The following is a 27,500-nucleotide window of genomic DNA, read 5'->3' as shown; positions in this document are numbered from 1 at the left end:
TTGTATTCTCTGTTCCACAGTTTGTCCCATTGAGTTTCCCAGTGTTCTACGAGATTCCCTGGAAGTGTTGATCCTGAATGATAACCAACTGGAGTGTGTTCCCCAGTCACTATGTGCTCTACACAACCTTACTGAGCTGTATCTCTCTAAGTGAGTCCCTCTGTGTGTCTTGTGCATCTGTCATGGTGAAAGTCATATTTAGGATTAAAAACAAATGCAGTAATTTCCTTTAGTAAAGGATCGGTATTATATATTTTCCGGGCACATAGTGAAATCTTGTAGCACAATCAAGTAACTGTTACCTTCAGTTATAAAAATGCTGTATATATCAAATATGACTGTGAATTTGACTTCACATCATAGCTGTATCTGACGCCTTAAAATAGGCTTCCAACTTTTCAATAAGCTCCTATCTTTTCCAACACTCTACCTTCACCTCGTCGTCACAACACTGGTTTGTAGTTATGTTGTTTACAACCGCTCTTATGAGCATTATAGTTTGTATTATGAGCTCAGCAGAAGCACAGGTCCACCAAGTGCTTGCTAATTGTTGCTGCTGCTAGTCTGAAGGAGCTGAGTGGGGGAGACATGGGGGAGGGGTGCTCTGTGAGGCAGAATCTCAGTTTGGAAACTGCAGCTCCAAGGTAGAGCTTTGGGTCAACAGGCGTCGCTTTGTATGAACATGTATTTAGGCACCCATGATTGGTTGCCACGGAAGATTCAAAGATTCCTCAAACTTGCTTGGAAGAATCAAAGTAACACACCAGTTATGTTTTTTGTGAGAGAATAACATTATAACATCATATATAGCTCAAAAATATTGATTGTGCGCAATACTCACCCTTTAGCTAAGATTGGTCTTATTTAATATATTCTTCTAAAATGAAGACACTCATCCAAGTATCACAGCTTGGACATCCAGACAGTATGATAGCTGTGAATTCCCCTTGCTGTGACTGTCTGATTGATGTTACGTTTCCTGCTGATAGTAATCCTGGAATCCGAGAACTACCAGCAGAACTGGGACAACTTTCCAACCTGTGGCAGCTGGATATTGAAAACCTCAACATCAACAATATTCCACAGGCAGTAAAAGATGAAGGTACTATTTCACCACAAAAACACTCTGATTCTTCTCACAGATAGATCTAACTGATCAGGTTTTAACTGATTGTGTGACTATGTGGTTGTGTGATTGAAAAATTATAACTTCCATTTTTAAGGAATGTTTTATAAAACCAGAATATCTTACTGCCAGCTCAGTCTTGAGTGATCAGCTGTCCTCTTAGATCGCTGGTTCTATCATTTTTCCAGCTGTTGTAGTTAACAACCTCCTCCTAATGTATGTACAAATGACTCTATTTAGCTCTTGACGTTGATATTGGATCATGCTTTTAGTTTTTAAAATTTTAGACACAGTACACACAGTGGCAATGTGATACTATGAACAATACTGTAAAGTACTGATGAATCCAATAAAACATGGTTAGCACTTGTGCTACAGATTCAGGACTTAAAATGAGTGTGGTGTGTTGGGAAACAGGTGCCAACTCTGTCCTGGCGTTCCTCCGGGCGCAGCTTCGAAAAGCAGAGCCCTGCAGGCTGCTGAAGATGCTGGTGGTCGGTCCACCCAGGCAGGGGAAGTCGGCCCTGGTGGAGGCTCTGCTGACAGGCAAGGCGTCTCCCTTCACCCCCTCAGAATGCAGTATCTCCACCTTCAGTTGGGAGCTGGAAAAACCCAATGCAGGCAAAAATAATGTGAGGAAAATGCAGAGAACCCATAACATGTGCTTACTGTCCACTCAGCATGCACACAGACTCAAAGCTGGAACATTTCTCTATGTGTCCATCACAGAAGGAGTCAGTCATGTTCCATGTGTGGGATATTGGTGGTCCGGCCAGCATGACCACAGTCAACCAGTGTTTTTTCACTGATAAGTCCCTGTACGTGGTTATCTGGAACCTGGCTCTGGGAGAGGAGGCTGTGGCCAACCTGCAGACATGGCTTCTCAACATAGAGGTAACTTTTCTCTTTCCCACTTTTATATACACACACAGGCACAAACACGTTTTTATTTCTCCCTATATTGGCACTTTTCATTGCCTTTCATTCATTTTTTATTCAATTACTATAGCATAACCCTGACCTTTACTCTAACCCTACCAGTATATACCTAATCCTAAACCTAACATAAACTCCACTCACACTTTAGTCCTAAACCTGACCCATAACCCTAAAACAGCACCTCTTCTTATGGGTCCCAGACTTTGGGAGCAGCCAGTTTCCACAACATTGTATTTGTTGCAAAAATGTGCCTTACAATCTAATACAATGACACACACATATACACACACAAAATTTTGTATTTCTACCCACATTTGCATTTTGTATTAGCTTCTGTTGATTTTAGCAACTGCATTTATGCCTACCCCAAACTCTTACCTTACTCATTACCATTATACTCATAATCCTAACCTTAATCAAAACTTAAATCACACCATACCTCTAAATCTAACCTTCACCTTAAAAAAGGCTTACCCTGCATTAGAACTGCACTGTAAAAAATATCTCTAACTTACTGAAAAATACCAGCAGACAGTGTTTTCCACAGGATTTCTATGGCTTGACTTTCATCTACATATATAATAACTTCCAGTGTTTTGTGTCCTCTAGGCACGAGCACCCAACTCTTCTGTGGTAGTTGTAGGAACCCATTTGGACCTCATTGACACTAAGTTCCGCACAGAGAGGCTGGCAACACTGCGAGCTTATGTTCTGGCTCTGTGCCGATCGCCGTCTGGATCGCGGGCAGCTGGTTACCCCGACGTCACCGTCAAACACTTGCAGTAAGGACACAGTTTATCTGTAATCACAATTATCAATAGCTGCATAAGCCTAACATTGATGAAATCCTTGTGGCATAACACTGTTGAATCACATTTCAAAAGAAAAATCTGATTTTCATTGGTTAATTTCTAAGAAATGTTTATACATTTTTACTTGACTCAGCTTCATGTTATGTCAGTGAGAATTGTGGGCTTTTTGGTCAGTAAAAGAGGGATGCCATCAGTTCTGTCCGACCCCTAGAAGTTAAGAAATGCTTCTTGATAAAAGTTATAGCAGTTCTTGCATGAAGACCTTTTAACACAAACACAACCAAGCTCACACTGTCTCACTGTTCATCAGGTGCCTCATGCATAAAAGACTGCGCAGTTTTCACACTAAAACTTGGTGTACGGAAACATTTAGAAAAGTGTGGCGCACAAAAAAAATCGGATGCATAAAGCCATGCGCACGCACGTAGCCGTGCACCTTTCCTTCATAAATCCTAATTTGCGGGAAATAGAGCCCAGCTGCTGGTCCGCCCTGTCGCCACCCACAAATACATATGTAAATTAGTATAAATACCTGGAAGTCAGCCAACACGTGAAGCAATAACCATGGCAACGTCCTTGTTTTCAGCAGTATAAGTATTTATAATAATAATAATTATATATTTTATTTAAAAGGTGTTTTGAGGGCACATAATGTCACCTCGCAAAAGTAAAAATACATTTTAATGAAAAAAAAATCCAAATTAAGGTTGTGCAAATACCTGTTTGAACAGTAGCGCGTTCAGCTGGGATTTAAAGACAGACAGGGAGTCAGAGTGTTCTTCGAGTGGGATTATGGACATTTATTCTAAATAGTAGAATTCTGTTTACAGAATAAAGATGCTTTATGTCCATAAGGCACATTCACAAAGTGGGCGGCTCAACTGAAGGATGGCTGCAGCTGTACCGGTACCGTACGCCTTCTTTAAGTTTTGCTCAGAGATCCAGGATGATCAGTCTGAGCAATGTAAACGCTCATAAACCATCATCAACATTTCCCAGCAGATCAATATGATCTCTGAACAAACGCTCCCTCTGAATCCTTCCATTGGGGATGTTCTCCATCAGAACCAAAGGGCTCCACAATTACATGGCTCACCTTTGCGCAGCTACTTATATACGTGTGATTGCATACACACCTTGATCACCTTAAAAATAATCAAACCTGTTGATTATTTTTAATCAGCAGGTTTGAGTTAATCTGCTGATCCAACCCCGTTTTCTTTTTTTAGTGAGAATGAAATTATCCCACAGATGCAATTCATGCGCTTCGGCTCACAGACCAATGTGTTACATCTTTATGAGACAAAAACTGAGGAAAAGTACTATTTACATTCGAGCGAGGTTTTCACATACTTCTATTTTTATTTTATTTATTTTGTGTGTGTGTTAGCTTATTGTCTGAGGATAAATGCGGTTCAGTTTCATTGTTTACTTTAAACAATAAAATACTAAAATCATGAAAAACATCGGGTTTGAAACTTCTTGGTCTAAATAACCAAATGTAATCAGATTTCAGTGTATTTAGGTGAGTTTTGATGCTTTGTAGTTTGATATTGTCCACAGAAAAAGTTTGTGTGGCTGCCGCACATTTTCACGCCAGCAAAAACGTGTGCGTATATTTACACAAACCTTGACGCAAAGTTAATTTTTCTGCATGCCTACTTGTGCGTAAAATATGGCACCGCACATTTTTTGTGCACACACACGCTTTATACATGAGGCCCCAGGTGTTTACATGTGCTGATGTGTCCTTTGACTAGACCAGTGCTTCTCAATTCCAGTCCTCACTGCCCCCCTGCTCTGCATGTTTTCGATGTGCCTCTATTCCAGAACAGCTGATTCAAAAGATTCCCTAACCATCAAGTACTGCAAAAGTCTGTTAATCACCAAAATATTCAATCCAGGTGTGTGGCAGAAGGGAAACACCTAAAACATGCAGGGCAGAGGGGCCTGAGGACCAGAATTGAGAAACACCGGACTAGACCTTGAACACGTAGTTGTTGTCTACCAATCATGTCTGGTGGTGAATGGATGTGGTAACCTGAGAGTTTGAATGAGGGAATGTGACAAGAAGTCTGAAAGTACTTTGAGAAGTTAGGATGAATAAAAACACACTTTTTCACTTCTTTGTTGACAGGTCTCATAAGTAAACAACAGCACTGTGTTTTTGGACACAAAAGTTTCTGTTTTCTTTTTTCTTGCATTGCCTCCCAGGCAATTTTGATCAAATTAAAAGATGACTGTAACTTGTAAATATGCCAGATGTTGCTGTTCTTTAGCTACATCATAAATATACCTACAGTATAGAATATTTTTATGTTGGCTTGGTATTATTTCCCAGCTGCCAGAAGCGAGTTTCTCTGTAATCTACCAGAGGAATTTACGATTCGTCAGACATCCAAAGTGTTTCCAGAACATCATTGAAACCTGCTGCACTCATCTGTTTGTGTTTCTCCTGGCATTCAGTGAGGTGTCATGTAAGACTCTGGAGGGTTTTGATGGTCTGAAGATGCTGCTCTACCATGTGGCTCTCTCCATGAAGGACAGCAGCAGCAGCTCAGGCTGTGGGAGCAGGCTGCTGGCCAGACTGGTGAGTTCTGTTCTGATCATCTACCCAGTTTACTGGGTTTATTCTTTATGATCGCCTCTCCCACACAAACATGTTCTGTGTGTGAGTGGATGGTTTGGTTGATAATCTGAAAATCAAAGTCATGTTCTCTGATTGGTCCCATTTTCTGCGGCTCATCAGGAGATTTTTTAGGCTCTTGCTTGTCCTAGCTTTGCTTTAAACTGTTTCCCATGTTCTTCTAATAATGTTTGCTACAGATGTGTATGTAAATTTGTGTTTTTAACTGTATTTTTGGCTCACCAAATAACCAAAGATCATGTTGCTTATGTGAAATGGAAAAGTGCTGCATGTTTTACATGTTTGTATTTCTGTATGTTGTCTGTCAGATTCCCAGGAGCTATTTTATCCTACAGGAGGCAGTGGTAGAAGAGAAGAAGAGAAGACATGCTGAAGGAGAGGTCCAGTACCTGACTGAAGCCCAGTTACTGAGCATCATTGAACAGAACCCAGAGAGTGACATCAGAGATTATGAGGACCTGCAAACTGGTACGCAGACTGGAATGGAAACCCATTTCATGTTCTAACACTTGAGTAATGTCTTAACTCATAAATGTTTGCAGGAGACCAGAGTATTTATCCCATTTTATGGAGAAAGCACCTGACTATGACTCTCTACTTTTCTCTTCTTTGTACTTCGCCTAGCCATCAGTTTCCTGATTGAAACTGGAACCTTGCTGCATTTCCCTGACACCAGCCATGGCCTGTGTACTCTGTACTTCCTGTGTCCTGTTTGGCTGTCAGACTGCTTAGAGAGGATCGTACATCTGAACTCCTGTCGGCCTGTCCCCAGGAATGGAGTGATCAAAGTAGAAGACCTCAGGGTGAGCCTTCAGTGTCTGTTGGTGTGTTTAATGGTGATCTGAAGCTTCTGCATACTCTCCTGCTGTGATCTCTGCTGTACAGAAGCTGCTGGCTGGAACAGGGTTCACCCAGGAGACAGAGGAGCAGTACTTCCAGTTTCTGGCCAAGTTTGAGATAGCTCTGCCTGTTGCCAATGACAGGTAAAACTGAGCAAATTTATTGGAAAGAGAATTTTGTTCTTATATTTTACATGTCAATATAAAAAGTAGTAATGGGACTTTTATTCCAGAGTTCATAATTTTTTCATCACATTTTAATCAAAAACAAAACATCAACAAAATAAGCAACATTTTCAATTAAATTCCTTTTTGCTGCTAAATTATTTAATAAACAGACATATGAGGTCAACAACAGATATTTATAGTTTAATATGTTATTCAGGTTCTAAAACCATCAGGTTGGTGCAAAGTGTTTTTCTACCCCTTCATCCTTCCAGAGTTTCAGTAACTCCTGATCATTCATGGAACTTCTGTAGAATGTTCAATTAGATACTGACATTAGCATCGGGGAAGTCTGTGCTACTACATGTTTAGCATTAAGATGATATTTTAGGCTTGAATAACTTCACTGATAGGCTAACTACTTTTAGTGCAACTTGCACATGACAGGTTTTTCCAACCTTTCATCAGATTAATTTTTTAAGCAAAAAGAGAAAGCCAAGTGTGTCGAGAGAAACGGCCTTGTCGTCCATTGATGTTATTTCCCGATGTCACTTGAGCATCAGATTTACTCGGGTACCAGAAGCACAACACAAAGGTTCTGGCAGAGAGGAACAGCTCAATTTAAACGGGAAGTAAACATCAATCTGATCCATCTGCCTCGACTGAATCAAAGTTTAAAAGCTGGAGTCAGCATTCAATATGCTCACTGTTATAAACTGAATCATCCAGAAGAAGAGCGCCACCTGATAATGGAGTGAATAAATATACATTTTCCTGTTCATCTGCACTCTTGTTGTTTCTCCTTCTCTAGATATCTGCTGCCACATCTTCTTCCTCCAAAGCCAGCCATGGACATCCACAGCTTTCACCGCCACACCAACAACACGCTGCAGCGTCTCTTTAAGATGAGCTTCGTTCCAGCTGGCTTCTGGGAGCGCTTCATTGCCAGGATGCTTATCAGCCTCACAGAGATGGATGTTCAGGTGAATGCTCCACTAGAGCCTCAGTAGCCACCGTGTCACTGTAGGGACTTCTTCACGATTGACACATATTGTGGTGTTCCTGCAGTCGTTTGATTCAGCCAAAAACAGGAGCCTGAACCGCAGGAGTTCCCTGATCTATAGCTTCGCTGGCAGCCAGCAGAGGAACCGCTGCAGCACCTTCAGGGTCCGACGCAGCCAAACTATCTACTGGAAGGAGGGGCTTCTGGTCACTTTTGATGGAGGCTACCTCAGGTCAGAATGGGGGATGCATGAACGCTGACATTTACGGAGGAATGATAGAGCACAGCTGGGCAGAAGGACAAAGTTGTTCATCAGAATTCAGAAAGAGATGTCAACATTTGTCAAAAGAATTTTGTGGCAAAAGAAGAAATTTTTCACAAATCTCAATAAAAAACTGTTTCCTCAATCCACGGAGCGACCTTTAACCTCATGTCCAGCCAAAACCTAGAACTTCTTAAAGATTTGCATACCATTGGAGCATCAGCTGTCAAACATCAGCTGTTTACAGTCAGGTGGAAAACACCGCATGAAAGCATGTGGATATATGGATATTTAATAATTCAACAAAACAGATTCAAGTAATAAGACTTTATTTAAACTTAAAAACCGTTTCACACTTATTGTAAAATAGCATCTTATAGAATAAACTACCTGACTCTCACATTTATTCCCACTGAAAAACAATCCACAAGTGTCTGATGAGAACATTACCCAGCACTGTGAAAGAGGTTTGTCCTGCTAAGAACCAGTTAGCCTGCTGTGCTCCTGTCTGTTGGACTGAAAGCAGACCGCTAGAGCTGTCTACCGTGTTTTTATTGATTTGGTATTTGGTGTAGAACAAATTCTAATTTTCAACAAAAATAATCTGTTCAGGAAACATCAAAACATGAAACAGGATATCATACAGCAGAAAAGAATATCATAAAATACACAAACAAAAAATACAGCTATGTATTTGGTATATTTGCAGACAATTTCCAGATGTTGTTCTCAGTGGGATTCTGTGGACTAACTGGAAGACTGCAAACAGCTCACAGCTGAAAGTGACGAGTGGGGCAAACTTTCCTCAGAGAATATCAAAGTCATATTGTTATTTACAAAACGACAGGGTGTCCTAACTTTTTATATTATAGAATACAAATTATTTTTGTTTGTTTGAGTAAAGCAGACTAATATTTATGCTTAATTTAAACCACGATCTTGTTCCAGTTGTAAATAACAAGCTTAGTCATTGACATGATAATATTATTTGTTAGAGAACTAAAAATAAAATAAGGTGTTCTTATTTTTCAGCATATTCTATTGGACTAATATAAATAAAATGTAAAAAAAATACACACCAAAAAACAGCAATTTCAGCTACTCTGCTAGAGCTCATTTATTAAAAATGTATTAAAAGACTGATTGAATTTCTAAGACTTTGGCTGACGGAGGCCATGTGCTCATGTTTGCAGTGTGGAGTCGTCTGATGTTAACTGGAAGAAGATCAAGAGTGGAGGCATAAAGATCCTCTGTCAGTCAGACATCAGAGACTTCTCCGCCATGGCCTTCATCACTGACCACGTCAACTCTCTGATGGAACAGTGGTTTCCTGGTCAGTGCTCCTTTCTTCTCATACTTGTAGTTGAAGCGGAGGATTACTTCTTTTCACTTTAGGATGCTGTCCTGCTCTCATTTAAAATTTACACAGAAAGAAAATTAGTCCTTCTTGCACGTGTGATGTTTCCTAACGAAACACTTCTCGCTCTCAGATTTAATGCTTCTCACATGGAACCGTTCTGCTTCTGTCTGAAAGCCAGGAGAGAAATGTCCAGTGATTGGCTCACTCTCTGATCTCTTCTCTATGCTGATCTATGCTGATCTTCACTGAATCGTAGTGTTGATCCCAGCATGTGTGAACTCCAGCCAGTGCTGCAGGTGTACAAATGCCACTGACTAGTAGGATTCACCTACACCTTGTGTGAAGAACTGCCTGGCAGCAATCCATTACATGCAAGACATTGTTCTGTTTTTACTTTTTTTTTTTTTAGCTTTCTTGATGCTAATCAGCTGCTTCCAGTAGTAAAAGCCTTACCTTGTTGCCATGGTTACATACCATAGCGACTCTCCGAAAGTTAAAAAGTAAGAGCAAAAATCCTCCCAGCTGCTCAGCATCCAGAACCAAAGGCACTGGCCAAACGGCAACCAATCAGAAACAACTTAACAGAACTGCTCTAACATGCTGCCACCAGGAGGGGTGCTGCTCCTGGTTATTTAGCGTAGTGTTGCTTTTGCATCCATTAAAACAAGTAAATATTGCTTTGTCTTCCTGTCCCTTCTCTAGCTTTGACAGGCACCCAGAGTGATGGGAGTCTCCTCATTGAGCAGTATGTGCCTTGCTCCCTGTGTGCCCCGAGGGACCAGCAGCAGGAGCAGGCAGAGGACGGCAAAAGAAGAGAAGCTGAGGTTCATTACTTCAACATGGAGGACTGTGTGCTGGCGGCTGTGGAACAGGAACACATCGTCTGTCCTCAGCATCCGGAGCAGTCAATCCCTCTGCAGGAACTGGTCCCAGAACTGTTCATGACCGACTTCCCGGCACGGTAAACCGCTTTCATTAAACAACGCCATACACTGGAGACTTTTGGACTGTTGATCCCATGTTGAGGGAATTCACTAAACATAGCATCAGGACTTTAAATGAGTCAAATATAAAGTCTCTTATTAGTAACAGTATTAAATGAGTTTATTGATTTTCAGTGGAAGACAGGTTGTTTCAATGATAGGTTCTATGATCAATAGAAGTTGTCAGGAATAGCTTGTATTCCTTCTGTTCTCCTGATGCTTTTTACAGGGTTGTAGTAGATTGACACCTATTCGTTTACTTTAAACAGCACAATACTGACTGGGTAATTATGGGCTCATCCGTAACATAAACATCATCCCTGACTGTCGCAACTTGATTCAAGTCAAAGTTTAGTTGCACCTAAAGTGCAGCTAAAGGTACCATTAATGTTTGCTTGATGAACATCATGACTCACAGCTCAGCCAGGTGTTAATGGGAAAAGGGAAATGCCCGTTAGCACATGCATGAGTGGCCCAGACAAACAGCACACATTTCTGGTTCTGTAATCACTGCAGCATGTTCTGAAAACATGCACAGCAGAGCTGCAGCTGAGCATTACTTTAGTAAGTGATTATTCTGACGATTAATCAATAAGTTAGATAAAAAATTTTTTATAAAGTATTAAAAAATGCATTGCATACATAAAATGCTAATAAAGAAATACTTCAATTTCTTTCTTATATAAGAAAATAAACATTTTATTGCCTAAAATATAATAACAGCATTTCTTTAGTAAGCACTTTGTAGCAAAGGAAGCATCTGCAGCTTAAACATCCTCCTAATATCAACATGAGAAGCTCAGGTGTTTCTGGACTGAACATCAGTACAGAGCAGGGCTGACATGTTGAGTAGTTATAATTGGACCACAAAAGGTGCTTGATAGTATTTTTTTAAGTTAAAATTGACACTTGAAAAATTCTAGTTAGATCATATATACAAAGTTTTTTTTAATGGAAAGTGTATGGGTTTTTTTTGTAAAGTTTATCTTAATTACTGCTCTGTGTGTGTTCTTTCAGCGAAATTTTCTTTTTTTAAGTCTTAGCAGTTAATCAATTACTTAATTGATTGATGATTATTTCAATCATTGATCTATCATGATTAATCCAATTAATCATATCACCCCCAATGCGGACTCCTGTAATCTGCCCAGATGGACATGCACTATGGACATAACACAGTTATGTGTAAAGGAGGGTTTATAGTTCTATTTGTGCAACAGGTGGTCACTTGCACATTATACATAATATTACAATGCAGAACTAAAACACTGAAGGAATTTCCAAATTGTGGAATTGTGGGGACTTTCCAATGGAAAGTCCCCACAAAGATAGCCAGACAAACACGTGCGTGCGTGCGTGCGTGCGTGCGTGCGCGTTTGTTTGTAATACCTTGTGGGGACGATAGATTTTCCTGACATGTACTACGTTGTGGGGACCAATTGCTCCTCGTGGGGACCGGAGCCTGGTCCCCACGAGGGGAAACCCTGTTTTTGGGTCAGGGGTCAGATTTAGGGCTAAGGTATGAATTGAGTTTTGGTTAGGGTTAGGTATGTGATGGTTAGGGTTAGGAAAAGGGTAAAGGTAAGTTTTAGGCTGTAGAAATGAATGGAAGTTGATGGAAAGTCCCCACAAAGATAGCCAGACAAACGTGTGTGTGTGTGTTAGGCTGTTTCTGGAGAAGGCTCAGCTGGAGCTGTGTGAGGAGGAACAGAACATCCTCGGTCAGGGTGGCAGTGGGACCATCATCTACAGAGCCAGATACAGAGACCAGCCGGTTGCTGTGAAGCTCTTCCACTTTAAGAGATGTCGTCAGCTGTCAGCCACCAGCGATACAGGTGCAATAGCTTTCTGTGATAGCTTTGTTTATGAAAGAACCCATCTGTTTGGAGAATAATTTTACATAAAAATGGCAAATTTACATGTTTAATGTAAACTTAGCTATAGCGGCCATAGAGTTAGTAAAGCAGCTCCAGGTTTAGACATGTTGATTACTTCACAACCTTTATATAAAACCCAGCATATGTTCAGTTACAAATATGTTGTCTTATGTTAATACAGTAATTTATGTTCTGTTGACCTTTGACCTCCTTCACATGAATGAGTAGAAATAACAGTCGATACAGAATCCAATACACAAAGCACTTAAAGTATTTTTCTTTTCAGATTTTTTTCAGTTCCTAATGTTTTCATCAAAATTAATGTTTAGATTATCTAACAAATTTTAATTTCAGATATTCAGTGTCACATTTACAACATCAAACATTTCATTTATTAAAGGGGACATGTCATGCAAATTCCAGCTTTCCAGCCCTTAAATAATTTTTTGTGTACTTTTGACTCCCGGTGCTGCGTAGATATTTTTATACAGACGATGTTATAGTTTTCAGGTTGTTCATTTTTCTCTATTCATTATAATGTTTTTCTTGTTTATGACATCACCACATTTGCTGTGGAACTACTAAGCAAGGTTATGATTTTAGGGTAATCAGTTTTGTGAATCCTCCATTCTTTTTTCTCATATCAGCTTTGTAATCCAAGTTCAGTTATGCTAAAGTTGCAAGTTAACAAGTCAAAATGTTCGGTTTTAGCATGGATTAACACACAGGATTCTTTGCATCGCCCCCTGGTATCAGAGCCTCACAGTGTCTGGTTAGATTTGATTTTTCTCTGCAATGTATCCACTTCAAAAATGAAAATCCATTTACACAGATCCCTCAAGGACGATTGCTTTAGCAGCTTCTGCCAGTATCAAGGGATTTTCCAAAATACTTCGTCTGAATGATGCCTCAATGGCCTTAGTTTAGGTCAGAGTTCATTCAATTAAATTCAAAAGGTACTTTTTTTATGCCAAAGAAAAACTAAATGTTGTCATAATTCAATTCGTCCAAGTAGCTGGTGATGAAGATGTTGTGAGCAGAAAGGATCTGCAGTAGCAGTCATTTGAATTTGAAGATGCCTCTGACTGAAGACTGTTGCTGTATGACTACCTGTCATGACATGCTAACAGCTTGTCATGAGTGGGTAAAGGACATCTTTTTATGCAGAAAGAAAGATGTCCTTTACCCATATCTTTCTGCAAAGATGTGGGTAAAGGAAGTCTAACAATGAGAGTTAACCCTTATAGTGTTAACTTTTTTTATATGGTGGAAATATGGATAAAACGTGTTAGCTGCTGCTGTTTTCTTTTATAATATCCCTTAGTTTATTAAACACATGACAGTAACAAGCTCTCGTTCGGCTCTCAGACACCATGGTGAAGCACCTGCAGTTCGTTAATGCGTGTCGCAGCTTCTCTGAGTTCCGTCAGGAGGCCAGCATGTTGCATTCTCTGCAGCATCCCTGCATCGTGGCTCTGGTGGGCATCAGCATTCATCCCCTGTGCTTCGCGCTGCAGCTAGCGCCTCTGGGCAGCCTCAACACAGTGCTGGAGAAGAGGCATAAAGGCAAACACCCCTACAACCGTCTGTCTGCCCATTTCCTCAGAATGCCTCCAACATTTTCTCACTTGAACACTTTGTGTCTCTTGCCTAGGCTCAGAGTACATGCCTCTTGGTCACATGTTAACCTTTAAGGTAGCGTATCAGGTTGCAGCAGGACTGGCCTACCTCCACAGAAAGAACATCATTTTCTGTGACCTGAAGTCGGACAACATCCTGGTGTGGTCCCTGGAGGTGTGTATGCGGCTTCCTGCGCCAGCGTCACGTCTGGAGGCCTGAGGGCTTCTGCTCATTAAACTGTGCTGCTTCAGGTTCAGGATCCCATCAACGTTAAGCTGTCTGATTATGGAATCTCTCGGCAATCCTTCCATGAGGGGGCGCTGGGAGTCGAGGGAACCCCAGGATACCAGGCTCCCGAGGTCCGACCGGGCATTGTGTACGACGAGAAGGTATTTATTACTTCACTTACAAATACTGTGGTTTTGATCTTTACAGCTTATAATGTAGTTATGCCAAGCTGCTGGTCTTATTGTTCTGTAGTGCTTGAATGGACAAATCATTCAGACTTTCAGTCTCTATAGCTGGTAGAAACAAACTGCAATGAACTTCTGCTAAAGATGCTTTATTAAACATGAATTATAGGCTGGGGGTCTATACATGTACCACACACTGTTCAGATTTTTATTTGCATGAAAATAATTTTAAATAATGGGATCATACATTATTTCACAGAAATTGAAAACATTATGTTGGTCTATCTATCACAAGAAATCCCTGTACAACACATAATGATATTCACATATTTTTCATACCTGTGGCAGATTTAGGCTTAGTTTTAGCAAAATGTTTCTTCTGATTATTGTTTTGGAGCCCAGACCTAAAGCTCATGCAGAATCGGTGGAGGGAGCTAAACATTGGGGTGATGGTAAGGAGGCCTTTCGACTTGGAGCACATGAATGAATTTGGATAAACCAATAATATTTTATCTGCTGATTGTTGATAAATCTACATTGTATTTTTTAATGAAAGTAAATGAACAAGGGTAAAATATTTGTTCCTCTTTTTGCTTGACTGAAATGATTTTAAATCTGAATCTACCAGAAGTTTGGATCATTTTTGGGTGGAGTTGTGATATTCTGTTCCTAGAGCAGCTGCAGTTGTTCCTGGGCCTGTATTTGGACATTTCCACTGTAACGCTGCTGAATGCTTTCTGCTCTCTCCCGTCCATCCAGGTGGACATGTTCTCCTATGGAATGGTTCTGTATGAGCTGTTATCTGGGCGGAGGCCAGCTCTGGGGAACCACCAGCTCCAGATAGCCAGGAAGCTCTCCAGAGGCATCCGGCCGGTGCTGGGCGGTCTGGAGCAGGTCCAGTTCTACAGCCTCCACACCCTGATGACTGAGTGCTGGGACACCAAGCCTGAGAAGGTGAGTCCATCAGCAAAAAGCTGAAGGTTTTTGTCTTGTTGTCTTCATAGATCCTGTGATGTCACATCATATTACTGACATGTCATTTCATGGACACACCAGGCCATTTATAAAATAAATACAAGGTTGGGGTTCATATTTAGACAGTTTCTGAACTTGTTACGTAATGCTGCAGTACGTAACTTTGATTAAAAATCATGTGTTTTATACATATTTGTTAAAATTGTCACTATGATGTGACAGTTTGATATGAGAAAATCTATGAAAAAAAAATTAAGCAAATCTAGCTCCTACTGCCATCTGCAGAAATAGACTGCTCAATCAGAAACAACCAATCAGAGCCAGGAGACAAGTTTTAGCGCTGTCAATCTTCCTCATATACACACTGCTCATATCCTCCACCTTGCTCTCTGCTATGCTGCAGCTGGTTCTACACAACTGGAGCTTCCCACAAATGCTAAGGCTAATTAGCATGCTCAATGAAGATGGCAGATAAGCGATTTTCCTGGAATGGTAAATTGTTTCTCTGCCATTAGCACATTGAGCAGCAAATACATGAGGATGATTCACAACACTAAGCCCCTCATCCTGGCTCTGATTGGTTGCTTTGGACTGAGCATCTGGCAGCTGGACCACAGGGAGAAAGCAGAGGAGCCTCATTTTTTCACTGATTCTGACTCGTATTCTGTCACAACATAGTGACAGTTTTAACAAACATGTAATTTTATTTATTTATTTATTTTCAGAAAAGTTACTTATTGTGGCTTTAAGGAGCATGCCATGTTTTATTAAAGTATCACTTTTATTTTATCCTCATTTTCTGGCGTTTGATTTTTTGGATCATACAGTCTCTGTTACAAACTGAATCCAGATTTTCTTCTCACTCTTTCTCTCTTCAGTTTTATGTGTTGAATTCTCAGCCCCACTTACCCTGCTCCCCTAAACACAAATTCCAACTCTAGCCCACAGCAGACTTGATAGACCATAACATAGTGGGACCCCTCTAGTTGCCTGTCAGATCAAGAGACCAGAGAGGAGCTGGCCATGATCAGGACCGGCCGTCTTCAAGAACTTTGTGAACTTTCATAAAACCTACTAACTATGATCCCACAGCACCTCTGTATAAGCTTTAGTTTGACCAAGAAATCTGTTATGCTGGAAGTATTATATTGTTTTTTTCTTCGAAATATAAGATGTCACTATTAAGGTATTTACTGCCCAGCAGTAAACTGTGGTGTAATTATGTAAACTAAAATATCTACATGTGGTGCATGAAAAAATGAGGAAGTAAAGCAGGAAGAGTTCCAAATGTGCAATACTTCTGAGGAACTAACACTTAATGTCACTCCCTGCTAATTAGGAGCTGCTTTTATTTTTAATTATAAAACTATAAAAGCTATTAATCATGAGAACCACAATTTTTAGTAAGCATAGAGCCAGATATAGTCAGTTTTTCCAAGGGGAGTATCACGAGAACTTCAGTGTACCAGTCCTCTACTTTAGGACAGTTCCTAGAAGTCCAGTATTTGAGAATCATTTTTCTTACACATATAAAAGGATTTCAGTCAGCTTAGCGTTGTCGTTTCTTTTGCCGTCTACTGTAGCTGTGAGAATGCATGAATGAGCTTGGATGTAAAACAAAACTGTTTGGTCCATGTGTGGGCTGCACCAGGGATGTACAGTACAGTAATTGTGCAAACTATTTTGAAAACAGAGGTTCCTGAAAATATCTCGTTTCTCTCTTTTATTTTGTTTTTATCCTATAAAGCATTCATGGGTGTTCTGAAAGCACTAACAGATAAAATGCTTAAATTAATATGTTCAACCATATTGCGTGTGTGTGTGTGTTTAGAGGCCAGTGGCACTGCGGTGTGTGAGACAGATGGAGGAGCCCAGCTTCCCCTGCCTTAGGTATCTGTTGTCCTGCGACAGCCAGTCGCAGCTCTTCTTGTCCCAGCTACAGGGATGCAGCGCTGTCTTCTGGCACGGAGACAATGAGGACAGGTTTGTCTCCGTTTAGATGTCTCCTCTTCACTGCTCTGGAAATCAAATGTTCACTCCATGCTTTTAATCAAGCAAAGCATTAAATCGTTAAAGAACATTGTGATACCAAACTCTCAAAAATATTGGCCTTGTACTGAGACTTCTAATCTGACAACAATATTATCATGAAATGACTGTTATTTTAATTTAATCCTTATATTTTAAATACTGACCCAACAGTGAGCATGGCATGACTGAAGCCAAACACACTCATTACATTTTATTCCCTCATTTAACAGATAGAGACAGCAACATGATGAGATTTACCAACAAATTAATCTTTCTATTGACTACACTGGAAAGTGTATCCATGTACATATATGGTCAAAGGTTTTGGCTGCAGAACAAACTGTTTTTGGCTTCTAGTAAGGGTTCACGGATTGGTCGGCACATTTCCGTAGTTTTGGGAGATCAGTCGATACTTCAATGAGAAACCAATCTTATCTTCCTCCAAAAAGCTGACAGTTAGCCGCTGTCCCCTCCTGCTCTGCCTTACAGAGGGCCGCCTGACAGAGCCGCCCTCCAGGTCACATCTGAACATATGTGGCTAACAAAAGTCCTCTCACTGTTTCCAACTTAGCAATTTTGTTGCTTTTCTTAGCAACTTTTCAGACCTCTCTAGCAACTTTTTTATTTTCAAAATAGCAACTAGCGACAAACTTCTTTCTGTGTTATTGGAGAGCAATGCTCTGAACTCTTTGTTAAAGAGCAGTTAAAAATTAGTTTGCATTGTTTCACAGATATTGCTCAGGTTTGACAGTATCTGCAGGTCAAGCTTTTAAAGTTTGGTGAGCCAGAAGATGTTTAACACAATTTACACTGAAGAACATCCAATAAGCTTAAAATACATGAAATTTCTGTAAAGAGGGAACATTTCCCATAATGACTGTTTTTCATCAGAACATTTTTTGTCTCACTTGGTGGATAAAATACTGACTGATATTCATTGTGAAAAATTTGTTTTCTTGGCTGCTATTGAGAATTTAAAATGTGCAATGAAAGCAGCTTTATGTCCACATGCAGTTGTCCGTTGTCCCCTCACTATCATCATCCTGGATAAAGAAAGGAGTAAAAACTAGATTGTTGTCTACTATCTGTAACCTCAAGTAGGTTCATTCTGAGCTGCTGGAACTCCACAGTGTGATCAGTGGTAGTCTGGTTCCTCACTACAGACTCAAGGTGACTGGGCAAGTCTTTATTTTGGGGCAGAAAACCTTTGCAGTCTCTCAATAAGCTGCAGTGTTTTGCTAGTTCTAGGAGTGTGTGTGCACCAAACACACAGCTGGTCCCAACGTGTTGAATGGATCAAACTCTGGATTATATTTGGTGCTTCTGATTGTTTGGTCTTAAAGTCTTGATGGTTTCCCATGCATTGTGCAGAAACTACAGTGTTGTGAATGTGGAGAAGGGCCAGGTGGATGTAAAGAGGATGTGTTGTCCTGGCAACAGGATCAGCTGCCAGATGAAAATGCAAAATTCTCTATGGATAGCTACTGAGGTATGAACAATAATAACACTAATATTTATATGTGTTTTGGAGTTTAATCAATGTAGGATTTGGGCTGACTCTTTCTGTTCTTATCTGAAAGGAGCAGGAGGTGTTTGTCTACAGCCTGAAGGACATGTGTCCCCTCAGTCAGCCTCAGAAACGCCTGTCCTGTCCAGCTGTGGTCACCTGTCTGTTCCACGTTCCAGCTGCAGAGCAAGTCAGTTCCAAAGGCAGCAGACACAAATACACACAAACACACACAAATACACAGCTCATCTGTGTTCCTCTTAGCTGGCCCAAACATGTTGGCCAAATGGCCCATAATAAGCAAACCAGTGGTCTCCAACCTGCGGCTCCAGAGCCACAAGTGGGTCTTTGGACACACCACAGTGACTCAGATGACCTTGGCTAAAAATGATAAAGAACCAGTTTCTGACATATTTTATATATAGATATCATAAAAAAGTGACAGTTTAAGTAGTTCTTCAGATGCATTTGGTTTTACTGGAAATCTTTCTTGGAGCAAGTTTTTTTGTCGTTGGAAACTGACGTTTTTTTCTCCACTAATATCAAAATACCATGGAAGAAAATATATCCACCCTATTTTTGCAAAAAAAAAAAAAAAAAGTTTTTCTTCCTTTCCCTGCATAAGGAGAGGAAGCTTTGGGGCTTCTTTCTGCCATAAGATACTAACATGAGACTCTAGAAGTAGTAAACTCTTTCTAAGCTGGAGGGTTGCCCTCTGAAGAGACCAGAATTGCACATTGGCCACCTGGATGTATTTTTAGTCAATAAACCATTACTGTACAACCTGCCTGGTTTTTAAGACAACAAAATAGGAAAAACAAAAAAACAACAAAAAAACCTGCAAATTAGCCATGTTTTCATCTACTGGTTAGAATCAACCAGGCCAGGCAAATCATAATTTGTAAACCTCTACTTCCTAAACAAACAGGAAGTAGAGGTTGAGGACACTTGAAAACAACAGAAAGAGTCTTTCCCTCCAAACTGAAGGTTTACAGTCAGACATTTTTCAGAGATGAAAAATGTCTGACTGTAAGGCATAATGTCTATGCTTTACCAGGTCTGTGCCTGGTAAGGCACAGACCTGGCAGTGTATGTGAAAGTTTGCTACAGCAGAACTTATTTGGCTGATATGTTTTCATCTCTCCTTTGGTGCATTAACTCTTTATTGGAAAAACCAAAACCCAGCTCAGCTAGCATAAAAATGGTTTTGTGAAATCTAGGATGTTCGAATTTTATTTTGAAGTTAATCATTTCCATCAAACTTTCCTAATGCAATACTTCAAAATGCACATTTAAAAAAGTTAATGGAAACACTCCTTTTGACAAAACTGTTTAAATGGCAAAAGAAAAGAAACTGCTGCATTACCCTGTCTGTGCTGAGGCGATGATAACAGGACACAACATCCGAACACCCACAGGCGGTCTGTCCTGGTTCTCATGCAGAAGCTCTGTTCATGAAAAACTCTCCTGGATGTTCATACTTATTTTATATATAAGATTTTCTGACATTAATGAGTTAGAGCTCCAAAGGACAGGAAGGAGAGCTTTGCTGCCAAAGATAGTAAACATAAACCCACTATTATGAACAATGAGTTGGTTACACTTTACTGCTGACTTTGGATCAGAATGTAACCAAAGTGAAACAATCTGTTGTTCACCATGAGTGCTTGATGTTGAATGCTGTGTGCACTATGATATATGTTCCTGTTTGACATAAATAAAGTGAATGCCCTAAATACCCAACTGATCAGAATACCTTAGCACCTCCCACCTTCCTTAAGGGGTCAGAGTAATGTCTCACACACACCACCTCCTTCTCATACCTTTATGGGTTTGTATTCTGCTCCACAACATTTTTCTCTTGCCTGGTCCACATGTTCAAACAGAAAAAGGGAAGCAGTTATTCAGTGTTGTGACTCCTACAGCATGGAATCAGCTCCAGTCTGAACTAACATGTTGGATCTTATTTCATTGGAATTTTTTCAAGCGGTTCTTAAAAACACCCAACGTGATTGTATTAATTAATGTCATTGCTTTTAATCTGTTTTGCAATTTGTTTTAAACTTATATATTTGTTTTAATTTTCTTACTTTTGTGTAACCAGGACATTGTGTGCTGCTGGTTAAATAAATGAAGAAATGGGAAGGAAAGAAACTGATTTCTGCAAAATAATGAGAATTAAATCAAAATATTTAACATAAACTATGTGTTGTAAATATCCACCCCTTTAAGTTGATTGACAAAACAAAACGGGAAGATAACACAGGAATAACAAATTTAAAAATGACGTACTTCCCTAAAAGTACTAGACAATGTGCATGAATATATTTCCTAATATGGTAAACAGAGATGTTTTCCTTCTCTACCCAGAGCCTGGCCAAGGTGTTTGCTGGGATGTCTGACGGTTTGGTGGCTGTCTACACCTTGGTGGACGACCTTCCTCTGGATGGAGAGATGTACCTTTGTTCACACACCTTAAACAAGACCGTATTTGGCCTGAAGGACTCTGACCCGAGGCAGAGGCCCTACCCCGTCCGGAGCATGGCTCTGCTCAGTAGCGGCTCTCAGGTGACCATGAAGCCACATTTTCCCTCTTTATCATGGTTCAGATCCTGGAGCTCATCATATAGTTTGTGTTTTCCACTCCTGGAGTTAAACTGATAGTTTCTTGTGTGTGTTTTCCAGCTCTGGTTCTCTAACGGCCCAGGCCTGCTGGTCATTGACACCAGCAGTCTCCAGGCAGTGCGAAGGCTGGAACCGTACAAGGCTCCATCGTCCATAGTGAGCATGACCACTAGCTTCAGTCTGTGTGGAGAGGAAGCTGTGTGGACGCTGGATGACCACAGCAACACGCTCAAGCTGTACTACGCCGCCTCATATGAGCTGTGTGCCACCTACTGGTAGGTGTTAATCAACCCATTTGGGTCACAGAGGCAGCAACCAGTGGTCAACAAAATGTCCTTATAAGCTATATTAATCTAAGCAGATGGTCAACTTTTGATGGTCATTTCTTGCTGAAATAGACTCTTGAAATTTACTTTGGAGTTCTGTTTTTTGTGAATTCAGACTCTGTTGGGTTTTCATTTTCTCATTTACAGTTTAAGATAACTCTTGTAAGCATACAGCACATCATAAATATCTGAAATTGTGCTAAAATGAAACATAATTGCATAAAACAACCTCTTCAGAAATTATAAGTTATTTTTAAAGAGTTATGGTTGGAATGGCTCACATGTCAATAAATCACAGGATTCTGTCCGGATTACATTAACTGCCAGATAAGCCCAGAAACTATACGCTAGAGGTTTATCCATATGAAAATCTGGGTCCATTTTGATATGCAACATCTATAATGCTGATGACTGATATTTATTGATATTATAGAGATGATGGGTATTACACTACCATTTCAACATCTTCAGAAGAAAAACGACCACACCGCTGACTTCACTACCGCTTCCCTGCTTCAGTTAAACTCCCACAATCCTGTGCTGCATCATTGTCACATGACCAAACGTTACATGACCAACCTCCTCCAGAAACCAACAGCAACAAGATGGAAATAAATATTGGTTGTTAATATAGGCCCATTTTTATCAGCTTGATAATGATATGTTAAAAAATGACTAATATCAAACCAATACCGATGTTTGTGTCGATATATCATGGAACACCTGCTACTTTTGAAAATTAGTATCATTGTCCGCTTCTTGGATTGACATTTACCAGAGGAGTAAAGCTATGTTAAAAATGTTTGTCTTCATTGTGTTAATTCTCTGTTCAGCTACTATTTAGTTAGGAATGTAACAAAGTTCTGCTCTATTTGGAGTAAAAGATCCATTTAAAGACAGTTAACATATTTAAAGCTAAAAACTGTCTGCTGCATTATACAGGAAATGATAGTGAAACATGTTCCACTGTCAGATTTATTCTCCAGTAGAGGTGTGGAGCCTCCAGTTTATCAGGGGTATTATTGAACATGAATGTAGCACTCATCTCTGTTAAAACATAATAGAGTTTTGTTTTGATTGCTTTTTTTTTTCCTACTTTGAGCTGTGGAGACAGAAACCCCTTACGGGACGTGTTTGCCGTGCAGCGTCCTGCTGGGATGGCCGCGGCGGCAGGTGATGACATCAACACTACGGACCAGAATGGGAAGCTGGAATGGTCTAACGGAGATGTGACGCTGATTTTTAGTGAGGAGGCAGGCACACAAATCATCCAGCACCAGGATTCTGTGACAGACTACTGCTCCCTGTCGTCTACCTGCTCTCTGGAACCGCCACAGTCAAACTGTCTGAGCGCCACAGACTGCAGTTCACTGAAGAGTAGAAGCTGTTCACCGTTGGCCCAGAACCTGCAGGCCCAACAAGAATCCATAACTACTAACCTAGACTCTGCAGAGGAAATAAACTCTGTAGTCCCTGAACTGCAGGCCTTTAATCTGCTGCCAGTGAATGGGACGGTGTGGATCCCCAGGTAAGAACGGTTCACACACCTGGAGGCCTTGTGATGCATCTGATCCAGCTGACAGGAAAACTGTTTCTATGGCCTTCACTTTTCTAAACGTTAACGTGTCATTGCAGGGGGGGCGCGGGAAGCCGTCTGGATAAAAAAAAAAACATGAACACTGTATGGGCTGGGTTTTTACCTTAGAATGGCCAACTCTCTGTTATTCCTATGTCAGTTTGATACAGTAGGGCTTCCACACGTCCCATATTTGTGTCCTCTGTCACTTTTATCAGCAGTTAAAACAGTTTAGTCCGTTGTTAACATGTTGTAACCTGTTTTTCCGAGCCGCCTTTAAACGCAACATGAGCGCTACGCTGGGTTTCCACCTGTGAAGGAGACCTGCTGCTGCTGGGCGGAGCTACGTAGGTTTGTGTTAGAATCACGGCAGCAAACCAGCAAAACGCAAAGAACTTTTCACAGTTTTTCCCTCCAAACTAACCGACTGAGTTGAGTAAAGCTGTTGGATTCAGGTAATGTTAGCTCAAAGATGACTAGCTAATATCAATACAGAACCTTAAGCTTAACAAGTACGATGTTGGTGTCTATTTTCAGCTACGTACATTCATTTTGCCCCCAAAAAAGTTGATTGCCCCCCGTCACACGCGTCGTTTCAACCAGACAGTCATTTGTAATCCATAGGGGGGGCGCAGAAAATGTTTGGAAACCACTGGCATAGATCTTTCCACTATAAGCTACACAACAAAAAAAAAAAACAAAATCTTGCCAATTATTTTTGTTCTAGTTTCTAGTGCAAATATCTTAGTAAACTTCAAATAAGACAAACTAACTTACAAGTAATTTTTCAGCAAGATATAGAGGCCTGTTTTAAGTAAATAATTCCTTAATATTGATGAAAAACTACTACTTCCATTGGCAGATTAATTCACTTATAAAAATGTTATAAGTATAATAACAATACTAATCTACCAATGGAACAAGTAGTTCTTCAAGATATAGAAAACAAATTGTCTTTGGTTTCTCCCTTTCTTCCTGGCTTGCTAGTGACTGTCTGCTGCAGGGAGACAGTTGGTACTTCTAGAAAATTTCAACATTCAACTTTGGAAAGAAACTGAATTGTTCTGCAATCTAACCCGATGCTGAATGTGTGTGTTTGACAGGCGTGGAGGTGATTTGATAATCATTGAAATCCAGTCCTGTGGAAATCAACTCAGGGGACGTGTCTCTGCTGTCCTCAGTCCACCAGGACTGTCCTCTCTGGGGTGAGTTATTCAGCTATTGTCCCTTCCTGCAGGAATGAGGGTGTTCTGGTGGGTCGGTTCCATCGCTGTGGAGAAAAACTCTGCAGCAGTAATTAGGCATGGTGAACGGCAAGCACCTCAGAGTCCTCTGGACCTCCAGGGTGGGCTTGGTGGTGGTACTGAAGGAACATGCTGAAATCTCTGAATGTTTGCGTTTTCCTAGCAATTTATTTTCACTTTTTTTTCTTTGTTATTTCAGGATAATGTCTGCTCCTTAATTTTGCAGTTTCAGAGGACAGCTCACTGCCAGGTCCAGTTAGTTTAGGAGCAGATCTGCATTGTGAATCAGATGGCATCAAAAATGAATTTAATTACATGTTTAGAAACTATAAGAATTTCTATAATAGAGCTGAACAATTCACTGTTTTGTTTCGATGCCTAAAGGAGTTTTCTCTGCAGGTTCTTGGTTCCCTGTGTGTTTACAGTGACTCATAAAACAATCTGTCGGTGGGGGATGGGAGTTGAAGGGGGGGGATCATACTTTGAAGCTGTGTTTCATAGAAACATTTCTGCCTGTTAGACCCATTAGAACTGAAGCTCAGTTCATTTCAGAACTTTTAGTCCCATGCAGCATGTTGTGTGGACTTTTGTAAGTTTTTTTTTTTTTGCTGCAGTCTGCTGCCCCCCCAGACCTCCTCCTCTGCAGTGATCCTCCCTGGGGTTCCCATGGTCTGAGGGTATGGGGGTTAGGAGGAGGGGGGATTGGATGTCTGCAGCTCCTCACAGCTGCTATTGAACATTCCTATGTAGAAACCTTCTATTAACTAACACACACACACACACACACACACACACGCATGTTTGTGTGGCTATCTTTGTGGGGACTTTCCATTGACTTCCATTCATTTCTACAGCCTAAAACTTACCTTTACCCTTTTCCTAACCCTAACCATCACATACCTAACCCTAACCAAAACTCAATTCATACCTTAGCCCCAACTCTGACCCCTGACCCAAAAACTGAGTTTCCCCTTGTGGGGACCGAAGCCTGGTCCCCACAAGGAGCAGTTGGTCCCCACGACGTAGTATGTGTCAGGAAAATAGTCCCCACAAGGTATTACAAACAAACGCACACACACATGCACACAGGTGTTTACAGATGCACTCTATGCTGAGCTGTGGTTGCCACTAAATACATCTGGTGTTAATCAGTTGCATGGCTCTTCAGTGTCGTTGCTGTTATATGTTGTAAATCTGTTGGGCTTCTCTTTGGCTCTTGCTCAACAATACACAAAAAAACAGGAACTTTTCTGTATTGAAGCTGTAGTACGAAACTTTTAGAAACAATATGTTTATAAAAGTTAAACTGTCACCATGCCATCGCAGATAATCTGTGAAAAAAATCAAACTCCTCCTTCCTGTGGTCCTACTGCCATCTGCAGTACAACCAGTCAGAACCAGGAGGAGAGGGGCTAAACGCTCTCAGTCATGGTTGTGAATGTGCTGCTCACACCCTGCCCCTTGCTCTCCGCTAGTTACCCACAGCAGAGCTCAGGCTAGTTAGCTTAGCCATCGATGATGGCGGATAAACAGTTTTCTGCCATCATGGTGATTTCCTTTTTTTTTTATACCATTTGCACATCAGCACACTTGCATAAGCTGAGGTGGAAACATTTATTTTACAAGACACATGTAAGAATCTGTCTAAAATCAGTTTCATGTAGCGCCTGCAATACTACTCTTAAATTAAAAGCAGTGTTTCCCGAAGGAAAGTTTAGATTAAAATTATGTTCATAAGAGCTACTATGGGCGTCGCCATGTTGAAATTGCGACTTCTTAACTAGAACGCTGTTATGTCGGGTCTGACTCCAAACCCAGATAACTGGAATGATGAATGACAGATCAGTCCTGATACTCTCTGCTCATCTTTTAGTGCCTTTAAACCCTGAAAAGCACAAGATCTTCATCCTGTACAAGCACTTGGTTACCATAGGCTGTAAATCTAGTGCACTGATGGCTTTTAAATGAGCTGCCTGTGAGTTTCTGGGAAAGGCAAATGACAAACAGACACGTTCCACCAGCTCCTCACCCCCTTCTATTCCTCTTCCCCACCTCAGGACCCTGGAGGAGGCAGCGCTGGTGGCTAAGGACATGGTTGTATGTGGCTTCCAGCAGAAGGAAAACATGGAGTGGTGCCTGGTAGTCTGGAGGGCCTGGGGCCACCAGGAGCTGGACGTTTTCTACCAGTCCTGGGAGGAGCTGTACCGCTCTGAGAGCAGCAGGAGGAGGAGGTAGCTGCTCAGCATGGGGTGGGGGGCACTGAGCAGGACGGACACCTTACCCCCCCCCCTCCCTCCATATAACTGAAAAAAGACATAACATTTCTGTCTGACATTACTGAACAGTCATCGTTTTTATTTTAAGCTAGTCAGATAAATTACTAAAAATCATTTCTTTTTGCTAAATGTCAGAATAATAAGAAATATAATTTGTTATATTCAGATGGTTACATACAACATCATCACTACTCCTTTAACAATTTGGTAAAGCCTCATCTTGATGGCTTCAGAAGCTTCCTGTTGGTTAGTTCTTCATATCTGATATGGATTATTATAAGGTCGAACACTCTGCCTCCATGTGAGGCTTCATGGGACAATCAGAAAACATTAGATAAGATACGGTGGGCCTTCCTGATGGATGTATCAGGAAGGCCCTGATTCCATTCCCACCATGCTGTCATGGTAGGAATGTCCACCATGACAGCAGACCAGAAGAAGAAGACAGCTGTTGGCCTCTGTGTCTGTGGAGCTCCTCACTGCCCCCTATTGGTGAGGCTGCGGTCTTTGCTAGACTAGAAAGGACTAACAGGGGCAGCAGCTCAGGGCCAAAAATATATCTTTATTTCTTTTCTTTAACAAATGTATGTTCAACAAACATATTTTATATAAAACTATATTATATGTAGTATACAATATTTAATTATCTTAAAATTCTCTAGTAGATTTCTTTGGGAACAATATGGAGCTGCTGGCTGGGTGACATATTAAACCCACCATGCATCAGTTCATACCCACTGATATATAATACAATCTATTAATATATTGTAATTTTGCTATCCATCACCAAATCTAGTTTTAGCCCAGCAGCCCACAGCCTGGTGCTTTCTGTCTCATTGAATCAGAACCAAAGCAAAAGACCTGCTGACTGTGTAAAAGTATAACTTTCCCAGT

General features: G+C 40.7%; 1 protein-coding gene across 1 annotated transcript in view; it reads left to right on the top strand.

Moving 5' to 3' along the window:
* lrrk1 (leucine-rich repeat kinase 1) overlaps positions 1–27,500 on the top strand; it is a 64,725-nt gene that overhangs the window by 36,103 nt on the left and 1,122 nt on the right. The window contains exons 13-38 of the mRNA XM_015054068.1: positions 21–150; positions 990–1,102; positions 1,544–1,758; positions 1,856–2,020; positions 2,675–2,847; positions 5,344–5,467; positions 5,833–5,992; positions 6,149–6,327; positions 6,410–6,507; positions 7,340–7,511; positions 7,597–7,763; positions 8,987–9,126; positions 9,856–10,114; positions 11,802–11,971; positions 13,382–13,579; positions 13,668–13,807; positions 13,885–14,022; positions 14,806–15,000; positions 16,853–17,004; positions 18,424–18,541; positions 18,633–18,749; positions 20,930–21,127; positions 21,245–21,459; positions 22,613–23,038; positions 24,190–24,291; positions 26,388–26,561. Coding sequence (XP_014909554.1) covers positions 21–150; positions 990–1,102; positions 1,544–1,758; positions 1,856–2,020; positions 2,675–2,847; positions 5,344–5,467; positions 5,833–5,992; positions 6,149–6,327; positions 6,410–6,507; positions 7,340–7,511; positions 7,597–7,763; positions 8,987–9,126; positions 9,856–10,114; positions 11,802–11,971; positions 13,382–13,579; positions 13,668–13,807; positions 13,885–14,022; positions 14,806–15,000; positions 16,853–17,004; positions 18,424–18,541; positions 18,633–18,749; positions 20,930–21,127; positions 21,245–21,459; positions 22,613–23,038; positions 24,190–24,291; positions 26,388–26,561 — 4,438 coding nt within the window. The remainder of the gene's footprint in view (positions 1–20; positions 151–989; positions 1,103–1,543; positions 1,759–1,855; positions 2,021–2,674; positions 2,848–5,343; positions 5,468–5,832; positions 5,993–6,148; positions 6,328–6,409; positions 6,508–7,339; positions 7,512–7,596; positions 7,764–8,986; positions 9,127–9,855; positions 10,115–11,801; positions 11,972–13,381; positions 13,580–13,667; positions 13,808–13,884; positions 14,023–14,805; positions 15,001–16,852; positions 17,005–18,423; positions 18,542–18,632; positions 18,750–20,929; positions 21,128–21,244; positions 21,460–22,612; positions 23,039–24,189; positions 24,292–26,387; positions 26,562–27,500) is intronic.

The sequence above is a fragment of the Poecilia latipinna genome, unplaced genomic scaffold (assembly GCF_001443285.1).
Source record: "Poecilia latipinna isolate Pla-1442-1.1 unplaced genomic scaffold, P_latipinna-1.0 Scaffold1227, whole genome shotgun sequence".
NCBI classification, from domain to species: domain Eukaryota; kingdom Metazoa; phylum Chordata; class Actinopteri; order Cyprinodontiformes; family Poeciliidae; genus Poecilia; species Poecilia latipinna.
This window is presented reverse-complemented; position numbering and strand designations above follow the sequence as displayed.